Source organism: Lineus longissimus, chromosome 12 (genome assembly GCF_910592395.1).
Source record: "Lineus longissimus chromosome 12, tnLinLong1.2, whole genome shotgun sequence".
In the NCBI taxonomy this organism is placed as follows: Eukaryota; Metazoa; Nemertea; class Pilidiophora; order Heteronemertea; family Lineidae; genus Lineus; species Lineus longissimus.
Window position 1 is genome coordinate 10,554,549 of NC_088319.1, and position 11,737 is coordinate 10,566,285.

General features: G+C 42.5%; 1 protein-coding gene across 5 annotated transcripts in view; it reads left to right on the forward strand.

Annotated features, from left to right (window-relative positions):
• LOC135497221 (potassium voltage-gated channel subfamily C member 1-like) overlaps positions 1–10,807 on the forward strand; it is a 108,577-nt gene extending 97,770 nt beyond the window's left edge. For all 5 annotated transcript variants that reach the window (XM_064786979.1, XM_064786977.1, XM_064786981.1 and 2 more), the window contains exons 2-5: positions 4,290–4,413; positions 4,783–4,904; positions 7,517–7,788; positions 8,138–10,807. In XM_064786979.1, coding sequence (XP_064643049.1) covers positions 4,290–4,413; positions 4,783–4,904; positions 7,517–7,788; positions 8,138–9,520 — 1,901 coding nt within the window. In that variant the 3' untranslated portion in view covers positions 9,521–10,807. The remainder of the gene's footprint in view (positions 1–4,289; positions 4,414–4,782; positions 4,905–7,516; positions 7,789–8,137) is intronic.
• Positions 10,808–11,737: the final 930 nt, after the last annotated feature.

The window sequence follows — 11,737 nt, forward strand, 5'->3', positions numbered from 1 at the left end:
CTGCTACAACTATCAAATTGAAGAATAATTTAGGTTAATGGCACTTCAGTGGAGTAATACCAGAGTGGGAAATATCAACAAGGTAAAACGAATCATCCAATCTACTTTTTTATATGGAATTACACCTGCGTGGAGAATGATGGCATGTTGAATTTATGATGCAGTGTACTGTTAATAGTATTGTGTAATGTGCATTTGCCAGTTTCGGGGGTTGTTTGTACCCCAACGATTGTCCAAAATCATCATGATGAACAAGTCAACAATGAATGGGTCATTACTTGGGAATTAATAGTTATGATCCAGTAATTTTCGAATCCCTCGTCTGCTAGAATGTTATATCACTGAGCGAGAGTGACGCCATGCGCTCTGCCAATGAGATAACCGGCCGGGGCCCGTTCCACTATACACCTTTCCAGAAATGGGGCGCTGAGTGTCCGAAATAGTGATGTCATAAGGGGAAACTAGGTCTTATGGTGGAGGGACAAAGGAGATAGTCATGGTTGACCAACACACTTGAATGCCTTTAATGACGGACAAGGGGGAAAAAGTTAGTTCCAATGCAAGCCACCAATTTCGGGAAGCATGTATACAAGAGGGACAGTAAGCGCTGTAGGCTGATTACGTACGGCTGGAATTGCTGGCCTTTTTCGAGGCTGCATATGGACTCCATGTGCAGCGTATGGCTAAAATCTGAGGAGCTAACAATATATCTCCCCTGCCTCAGTTTACGGGCGGCTGTGGGGCACAGAGATATAAGGGAGTTTTCGCAAATCCCCCTGAAACGCCCACGCGAACGCCTGTCCCATTGATCGACATCGTCATTTGTGTCATGATGTGTTTAATGATCTGGAACACGTTTTGGCCCGATAACTTGGCATAAACATATTGACAAACGCGGCAATGTTCGTTAAAAATCGGCCAACCTGATAAATTGGTCATTTCCAGTGCAAAAGTGATGTGCGAAGTCGCTGGCACAAATACTGTATCTATCAGTGCATATTTGCACAAAACCGATGCACGCTGGCATGTAGGTCGACTCGTGGAGCCGTTTTGGATGACGGAATGTTTTAGTGTTGTGATTATCTCAGGATGTAATTATGTTTACTCCGATTCATATTTATTTCGTAAGCTATGATTTCCTGCCATGTTATGACAGCAGCTTTGAAGTATGGTAACTGCTTTTTATTCTGGTAACTGCTTTTTTATTCTGGTAACTGCTTTTTATTCTGGTAACTGCTTCCTATTGTGTGGTAACTGCAGTGCTAATATTCTGGTAACTGCCATGTATTCTGATAACTGATATGTTCAAAGGTGACCACGTCAACCTGGTTTACATCACTGCTAAAATATCGTAGCCTTACTTGAATGTTCAGAAGATCAGAATAAAGGGCTGTTTCCACCGAACGCGGTTATCGCAGCGATTTGCGACCCGTTTGTCGTTGCGACGGTCGCAGAGGATCACTTTCATGGATTACCCCATAACAGTTTCCACCAGTACAGTGCGATTCAGTCAAATTGCGTCAGCCGCTCCGATCATCGCTGGAAATGACTTTCAGACTGATTTTAATGCGATTACCCGCACGGGTACCAATCAGAATGTTCGTTATACCGCCTAATAATAACAAATGGCTAGTCTTTCTTTCGGTGTTATAGCTTCTCGATAGTTCGTATCTTCTTTCATCAAGTCTCCCTCTATCAAGTTCAGGATCTCTCCAAACTGACGTGTACTCATACGGAAATACTGGTGAAATTTGTCTTCGTGCGAATAAAGTTCTCTCACAAGCTGATGATACTCCCCGTATTTCTGGAATATATCATGAACCCATATTCCATGCTGCTCTTTCGATTTCTTGTCCTGGTATAAAGATACAACGTCTGTTTCTTGCATGTCAGCCATTTGCAAAAACACTTCGGATGTCTCGTTGCGATTACTCGCGAGATTTCCCGTATTCGGTGGGAACTGTAAATCGACAAAATCGTCGCGATGATCGCTCCGTCGGTCGCAGCGGTTTTGGTGGAAACAGGCCTTTATGTTGGCTAAAAATGTATACCGACTTTTCCAATCACAATGACGTTATAAAGTATGATCAGACAATCTGTTGACAAAACCATTGCTAAATAGCGTAGCTGATGGCATTGTTAATAACACAAGGTCCTCAATTATGTGGATGACCCTTGGGACTACCTTATATCATGTTTTCTAGCTATCCATCATGTCCATTATATAAACTTATTAACAGGGATCAAAGTCAGGTTTTTCAACAATTGTGGTGAATCTATTGTTGGCTATAGATTAGAATTACGATCGTAATTCGATGAGCTCTACTAATTAGTATTGGCAAAAATTATAATCGCTCGCTTTATACATTCTTTGTATAAGTAACACCAAGAATAAATAAAGACTGAGAATTTGGATGGCATTGTTAATAATGCAAGGTCCTCAATTATGTGGATGACCACTGGGACTACCTTATATCACGTTTTCTATCTATCCATCACGTCCATTATATAAACTTATTAACAGGGACCAAAGTCAGGTTTTTCAACAATTGTGGTGATCATGAATCTATTGTTGGCTATAGAATAGAATTACGATCGTAATTCGGTGAGCTCTACTAATTGGTATTGGCAAAAAATATAATCGCACGGGAAATTAAATAATCAATTTTGTCTCTTAGACAAAATGCTCTATATCACCGTTATCTTAAGGAGTTCAGAGCTGAATAAGATATCATTTTGTTCGTCTTGGTGATATTATTACAATGAATCAATACATTTAGTATCTCGGTATAGGAAACTTTTACCCACCCTTTTGAAAAAAACTTGAGTTTTTTTAATTTCTGAAGTTCCAAATTCTTGTTTTTATGAATTCTTGATTATCAGTATTGGCAAAAATATATAATCGCTCGCCTTATGCATTCTTGGTTTCAGTCAGACTCAGTAGCTGGAAAACCGAGGATATGTACACATTACTGCTTTCATGTCGGCTGTTGTGCGTTGGTTCTTTCTTCAGCAGTGGCCACTCAAACGGGGCCGAAACACATTCTCACTCAGGGATTCTCGTGCCATCGATTGCTGCTTTATGGCGATTATTTGTGGCAGCCGATCAAACCGATGATGAGTTACGAGGGCTTTGTCGCCCGAAATGACGACAACTCCCCGAATTGGCGATCGCCACGGGCTTATTATACGAATGTAAGGAGATGATATACAGATTGGACCTTGCTTGCTGACATTAGATTATTTTTAAACGCACAGTATTTTCTTTTCGGAGTAGGCCTACCTGTATCATGTGATAACAGAACGACCAACTCCGTTCTCGCGTCGCATTGGATGAACAGAAATGCGGGATTTTGGTCAGCAATCAACAAAAAGTACAGGAGTAGGCATTGAGTCTCTACACTAATGGAGAATATAAGGGCCGTTTACACGGGACCGAACCAAACCAGAAAGATCCAGATCACATCGCTCATCGCGTCATGAATGACGTAGGTCTCGTAATGACGGAAGTAACCAGACCAGATCACATTCGTACGCAACCTGGCACAAGTTGTTTTCAATAAACTCCGCCTCTCAATATTTTTGTATACGACAGAGGAGTAAAAAAGCCTGATCTCAGGATGATCAAGAGGCTTAGATGTGGTCTAAGATGCAAAGGCAAAGTATACAGACAGCGTCGTGAACTTTTCATACCGACCACCAGTAATCCCTTATGAGAAAAACGCAGCTACAATGTATGTATATATTCACTCACTAGAGTCTAGCTGCCAAGTCAGAAAGCTTAGGAGATCTGCATATTGCGAAGATTGTATTGTACCATTTGCGAGACCAGGACTCTGACTCACTAAACGTTGGTTAGTGTTCTTACTTTAAAGGGCTACGCCGTTCGTTAATCACTTGAAATTTGTGATTGAATTTAAAAATTAGAAATTGATGCCGTTGTGCAAAGTGATATGCATGTACAATTGACCATAAATACCAATTTAAGCAAATTCGTATGCATAATAACTGTTCTACGGCATTGTGTATAACCGGAGTCTTTCAAGATTCTGGCATAACCAAGTACATGTATATGTAAAAGACCATACGTTTAGTTAAACTGATTTCTATCTTTCCTGGACCACCAATAATTACAAACGGCGTACCCCTTCAACAGTTTATTTGTACTGTTTACTTTTCAGAGATTACAACTGAAAAATTTGATTTGTTTCAGTCCAAATTCGTCTCATTTTCCCCATCGGCAAAGATTTACGAAATTCTCACCATTTTGTTTTGTTTTCTATTTTTAGAAAAATACGTGCCGGATGATGACTGGATGATGGGTGACCCGGATGGAGCCAAGATCTACCTCAACGTTGGAGGCGTCCGTCACGAAACCTACCTCGCCACGCTCAAGAATGTCGAGGGGACAAGGTTCGTGACTCATTCTTCATAAGGCATTCTGACAAAGGCTTTTAGCAATCGTGCAACTTAAAGGGACAATAGAAATACAGTTATACAGAGTTGAGCAGTATTATACGAATTTGCTGGATAGTGTGTCTATACAGTGACAATGTTGAAATTGTATTTGGCTCGTATTTATGAAAAATTTCAAATTCAATTACAAATTTCAAATTTTTAACGAACGGCGTAGACCTTTAAAGCCGATATGACAGGTTGTATAGCCGAGAGTTTACGAGGAGACACAAGAAGACGCGACTTATGAAGCGCAGCAAGAAAAGCCCATTAATGGCATTATAGAAAGCGTCCCCCAAGGGTTATAACCATTGTCTTCATTTACAGATTGGCCAAACTTGCCGAGTTCCATGAAAAGGCCCTCAACAATGGCGTTGCCAGGGAGGGCGAATACTTCTTTGACCGACATCCCGGGGTCTTCCAAACCATACTTGACTTCTATAGAACAAGTGAGTCTAAGATCTTTAAATCGCTGCGACTTTCGAATCGCTGCTATGCTCGACAATGTGATATCAATTGCGACGCACGACTATCGGGGTCCACGTTTTGCAATGTCAATTTCAACGGCAGTAAAAAGCGGGGAGTTTTCGTCAAACCCCGAAACGTCAACGTGAACGCCTGTCTCATTGTTTGACGTCCTGATAACGAAGGCGAACAATGGGAGCTCGAAAGACAGACGAAGAGTTCGTATTTACTTCAATAATACCGAAGAAAAACTTCATGTTTTGTCATCTTCTCTCCCAAACTCTTTAAGCAGTTTTTCTTAAGCACTTCGCCAGAAGACAGTTGGTTTGTTTTGTGTTTGTGGTTGGTAGGATGCATAGAATGTTGTTGTACAAATAGAGTGGGACTGTGTTTGTGAGAGAACAATGTTAGGACAAATATGATATTGTTTCTCTGCCATATTAAACGTTGGGTATATAAATAAAATTGTCCCGTATCTTAAAGGAACAGCATGGCATTATTGAGGGTCGTATTACATCCAAGCGGTTGGCTGTCTTGTCTCCTTCAAAAAAGTAGTTCAGAAAGTAGTTCCCATCATCAAATCGCAGGATAAAGTGTGGGGGGGGGGATATGAATGAATTATCACACTATCCCGATTTTGATCTCGAGTGAGCCCTCCTTGGAGCGATCGTCTCTGTCTGATCGATGCATTAGAGCGTGTTGCCTTGAGCCGTGAACCGATACTATGACGTCATGGTGTCGGTGTAGAATAGAATGACTCGGAACACATGCTTCTATTGTGCACTTGTCTCTGAGCTGCTGACAGTTATGGCCTCTATAGAACCAGATATACATAATCTGCCAAAATACAATAGGACCGGACAATTTCTCCAGGGGGAATTTTCTTCTTCTACACCGGTGCTTGATGGATTACCCCAATACTACGACCACAGAAAAAAAAGATGCTATTGTCCTATACGGCCGACGAAAAATCCGACCTTGGGTGCACTCAGCTGGCGAAAAAAGTTTCCCATGCAAGGTCGCGTGCGTGCTGAAATTAACTAAATTCTTGCGTTTTGAGCTATGGTCTCATGAGGGAGGTTTTTTTTGTATTCATGCGCGGCATACATTGTGATTGTCCTTATTCATGCGCGGCCAAACCCTAAACGTAGTTCCTAGAATCATTGATTTCTCGGCCCTCACAGTACGGCAGTGTTGATTCAGCAGTTGTTTTGGCAAAGACATGTTTTTTTGGAGTTTCTGAAACCTAGAGCGCTACTAATAGCCGGCTAACAAGAAACTACGCATTTACTGTTGTTGCCGACGTATGTGCACACTGAACTTGGGATGTGCGTCGGCCCCGTGTTGAAATGCCGTCCAGTGCCAGTTGGTGCGTTTTTCGCTGATTTGTGCAAAATTCAACATGTCTTAAAAGTTCCATGGTTGACCCTCGTTTTTTTAAATTTTTGTGTAGCCTAACCAACTGTCTTTCATGGGAGAATGGTCACTGTAAGAATTTTTCAGGAAGAAATGTATAATATTTGGGGTTTTTCGTGATTGTCCGGCCCAATTGGCAATATTGCCATTTGGGATGGTGAACAGAGCTAGGAGCCAATGCGACGCTTATGATTTATTTGAAGAAATAAAATGCCCGATTTAGCATCCTGCAGAATCAGGGGAATCGGGCGTTTCCAGTGATATACGACACAAATGGGTTGTCCTCATGCATTCACTTTGGAAACGCATTTTAAAATAGATGTTACGTCCTGTTAATGGGGCACGTCATCATCGCGTACATTTGGGAAAAACTCCCTAACGAGACATATGTTGGAAAATGCAAAACACTTCAAGAAAATAGCTACCGGTAACTTATGAAACAGGAGGAAAACAAACAAATTGAAAGAATAATACCACAACTCCGTTAAATGTGTAATTAGGCGCGGCAAGATCTTTTTCCAAACAATCCTCATCAGTTGTGTTGCGAGAGCCAGGTCGTCTGTTTGGTTGTTTACAGAAAAGGGGTTTATAATGTTACCATCATACAGCATTCGGCGTTTGTGTCTTGAAGCAGAGCAGGAGAAGAAACTGTGTAATATAAAGTATACTCTGTTACCACAATATGTGCCAGCCGGGCATTATCTCGAGACACTTATTCTTTTAAACGGAAGGAACAATTCGGGCATGAGAAAAGTTGGTTAAAAACGGCTTCCACCAGGACCGAGACTTCCCCAAACAGGATTATTGAAAAGTCATTGAACTACAATAAACAAAGCGCTAGGACGGGGTGTAACCGGCGCCTACCTGAGATTCGCAAGCCCAAAACTGCCTCGCAACACTCTAGAGATCAGCATCATGGTGATACGACAGATGGCGGCGCATGGTGGCAAGGAGGGGCATCATCCTCCTGGCAAGGAAAAAACACCAGGAGTTGTCCCTTTAAAGCCAGCTGGGCTCTATCGTACTGTGAATAAAGCCGACATACCAAGTTATAAGAATGAAAAACATTCCGAGGGAATGATAAAAGCATTCATAACCGTCACTTATACACCGATTCGAAAAGTAATTTATCGTATGCAGCTCTTCCTCCCTTCATCTTTCGCATTCTTCCATATTTCAGATGAACTCCATTGTCCACTAGATGTCTGCGGCGGCGTCGTGAGGCGAGAACTAAAGTGGTGGGGAATAGACGAGGGCTGCTTCAAAACTTGCTGTGTCACCCAGTTCTCCAGCTTCACGGACAATGAACCCCTGCTCAACAGACTCCGGTCGCAGTTAGAGGCGGGCCCGGCGCCTTTCGGGGCATGGGTCTCCGATATTGCCAAGGATGCGAATGTCAGGGTCAGGATATGGACGGCGTTGAATACACCGAGGTCATCTTTGCCAGCAATGGTGAGTTTGAGTACTGAAGCCGGTTAAGCAACCCTACCGCACTTGAAAATCTTCAGATGGTTTGCTTTTTGACCTGCCAAGGGCTAGGTTGGTGACCTTTGGAGACAGAGGCTTTTCTTGCGTCGCTTCCAAGCTGTTGAACCGACTGCCAATCAGCTTGTGGACACTAACCAGCACCCCTGTCTTCGCGGGTCACTAGACACCTATCTCTTTGCTCGGTATAATGTAGTGTCACTGATCACTTTAGTTGATCCTGGACTATAAACAACCTAATTTTGATTGCTTGATTGAACTAAAAAGTAATAAAATCCGATGTGCTAATACAGTTTAACCTTGTTTCCGGTTTCAGATATACGCCATATCGGCAATGCTGGTGGTCATCACCTCGATGATTGGCTACTGCCTAGAGACGGTCGAGAAGTTCCAGGAAATTGAAAACGTCACGTGCATCGTGGACGGAATTGCTCAAAGTCGCATCATACACTCGAGGCTGGTGCCTTTAGAATGGGTAGACGTTGCCTGCAGTATATTCATTACCTTAGAACTTATCATCAAGTTGATTTGTGCCCCGGTTAAACTCAGGTTCCTGAAGAGTATGATGACTATATTGGACATTCTCTCGCTCATTCCTTCCTTGGTTCACATGATCATGTTCTGGCCTCATATCCACTGCAACGTCGGCCTGACGACCTTCGTCAATGTCACCATGATGTTTAGAGTGCTGCGGGTGTTCCGTATCGTGTACTACATGCGCCATTACGGTCCGTTCAGAGTGATGTTATACTCCATCAAGAGCGCCATGAACGCTATGGTCATGTTGGTTGTCTTCATGGCGGTCTCCGTCATCTTTTTCGGTGCCCTCGTGTTCTACGCAGAGCGGGTCAGCACCCATGAAACAGAGTCTGATAACGATTTCCGTGATCTTACTTCAGGTTTTTGGTGGGCTATAGTTACCTTGACAACCGTCGGATACGGTGATTTGATCGTACGGACGTCACTAGGGTACGCCACCGGTGCTGTTGCAGCTGTCAGCGGTCTTGTCATGCTGGCCTTCGTTGTTCCAATCATATCAAACCAGTTTACCATGTTATATAACTTTGACATTGCCATGAAGAATGTCCATCAACACTGTCAGGTCAAGCGAAGAAAACGTAACCTAAGTACCAGCTTTACGTTCAGGGAAATGCGGCGGAGCAGTTTCCGGTCAGGGCGAACGCGAAGTGCCGAGAGGTCAAAAGAACCGATGACCGACAACCCCGCATCAGGCAGAAGACGCAAAGCATTCCCTGATGCTGATCACGCGCCCACCTACTCGGACATCGACGTCCCTGCCGCGGAGTTTGAACAGTGTCTCCAGAACTCTCCTGGGGCCAGAAAACGCCTTGAAAGCACGCCACAGTCCCAGGGCGGCTACGAAAGCGACCAGTCAAGTTTGATTACAGATAAGTCAAAGTTCAGAGGTCGCGCCAACACCACAGACTCCTCCTCGTCCAAAAAACCGGATGTTGCAAATGGCGAACCAGGAATACGACGACAGTCAACTGGTGTGGTTGCGCGTTTGAATAATAATGATGGTGGAGTTGAAAATTCTGCTATAGGGACGGGGTCAAATGAGTCAAATGTAGACCTGGAACTAAAGATGGCGGCTGATAAGAAGAAAGCTTGCTCAATCGCGTGGTCTCAAACTGATGGTGAAGAGCAAGAACGAGACCGTCTGATGGACGATGCATGACTGTTTGCACAAGCGTACTCATAAAATTGTTCAGATTCAGGTGTTCAAAAGGTAACAATGCAATGTAATGTACATGTTGATTTTAATTTGGGTTGGCTATCAGAAAACAGTAAACGCTGCTTTTAATCTATCCGGACAGTTTTTTTAGCTTTGCCCACAGATTTCTACTACAGGTGCCCACAGATATTTGGATATTGGAAAACTATGGATTACAAAACTGTGGATTGGACTGGGAAAGTCTGGACTGAGAGTCATCGCTCTCCACCGCCTCTGTGCTGTCAACATTATGATATCCGAGTGGGAATTGGGATTGGCATGCAGAAGGGTTACCAAGTGTGAGGTTTAGGTCCAAGGGCAAGACACTTGGCAGACAGGTCACGAAGGTAGAGGTGTGGGTCCTTGGGCAAGACACTTGGCATGCAGAAGGGTCACCGAGTGTGAGGTGTAGGTCCTTGGGCAACGTACTTGGCAGAAAGGTAACGAAATGTGATGTATGGGTCGGCCTTTGGCTAGACAAGGAACAAGAAGGTGTGTTAAAAGTTATAAAAATTGGTAGCCATATTGGATTTTGGCATTACGTAATCATTTATCAGGCATAATCGATTGTGTTATTAAAGGGGGAGTATAGGCAGGCGCAGCGGGTTAGAATTGGCCATCTTCGGGTGACTTATATACAGTATGGCCACTGGGTCATGTTTGATTCACCACGAAATATATTCCTCGTCCAAGTGTGAATAGTTTTGAAGTACTTTGAAGTAGGAGAGACCTCTATTAGCGACTTTGTTTAACTTTAACTTACCTACCAAGCTGCTGCCAATAGAGTCTCTTTAAGGGGGGCGCGTATCTTTTTTCACAGAGTTCATGTTCTTGAGTTTCTGCCACTTTTTCTGGTTCCATGATGCTCCTGTTTCGTCAACTTTGAGAACCGATGGGGTATTGGGAGATGAGCTGGGATAGGGCCTCAGTTCATTAATTTCAGGCGGTGGAGAGTGATGACTGTCAGTCCAGAATCTCCCAGTCCAATCCATAGTTTTGGGGCCAGAATGATGTATTTGTAGGGTATGATAGTATCTCCGACACAGTTGATGTAGCTATACAACTACACAACGGCCACTCATGTTGAACTGCCCATGCATATGAAAACCTCTCCATCGCCATTTTTTACTTACAAACATCATTTACGTTGTAAATAGTCCATTTACGTTGTACCCTCAGTTCTTTAATGCAACGAATTCATTTCAAATATTGTTAGTTTTTCATAGTTAAATACAAAACTTTTTAAAATAACATTGCTGTTATTCGTTTTTTTCTTTCTTAAAGTAAAAAATCTCTCCAAACCGTTTTACATATGCAGCTGTCGTTGACGGCCTGCACAAATGTACCTGAAGCGAAAACAGTGTTCGACAGATCTACGAACATGCATATCACCGATAACTAGTTAACTTATTCTGAGCTGACGAACTATTAACATTCTTAGAAATAAAGGTTTTTCATTATCTTCTATATGGGCACGAATCTTTCTATTCTCCAGAAAACCTTAGAGATTTCCAAGGTTTTCAGGAAAGCGGAAAAGGTTCCACGGCTTAAAATGATCTAAAGTCCTTCTTGGTGCTTTTTCTATCTGATTAAGAAAACCGGAAGGTTTGTAACACGTGTCGTGTTAACAACCTTAATTCTAAGAGTGGATCCAGGGTGTTATATGGCATGTTGTCCATTGCAAACTTCAATTGTTGTTATTGTGTTGAATATTTATCTTTCTACTCGGCCATTAATACATTTTTCTTCAAAGCTTGTCAGTATTATGTGTAGCATTGAGTTTGCGAGCAAAGTCACCAGACATCGTTGGTTAACTTGCTGAACAACTTGTTTTTCACCATTTTGTGTAGCGTGAACTATTTATGTGTGGGAGAATTATTTATGTTTGATGTTATTTCTGTTCAATTGTTGGTAAAATGTCAAAAAGGGACTTTGAAACTGTTCGAATAGGCTTACCCTATTCCGACACAACCAGATCCTTTCAAAGTCCTCCTTTGACGTTTTCACCATCAATTGTACACATCAAACTTGCACTCTTCTGCGCTACACGTAAATACTTTACACTATTCACTTGGTATTACAAGTTGTTCGGTAAATTGATCAAATAACTCTGACAACATCGCTTACTTAACTTCAATTAGCACATAATATCAGCCTTGAAGACTGATAATGTATTGATAG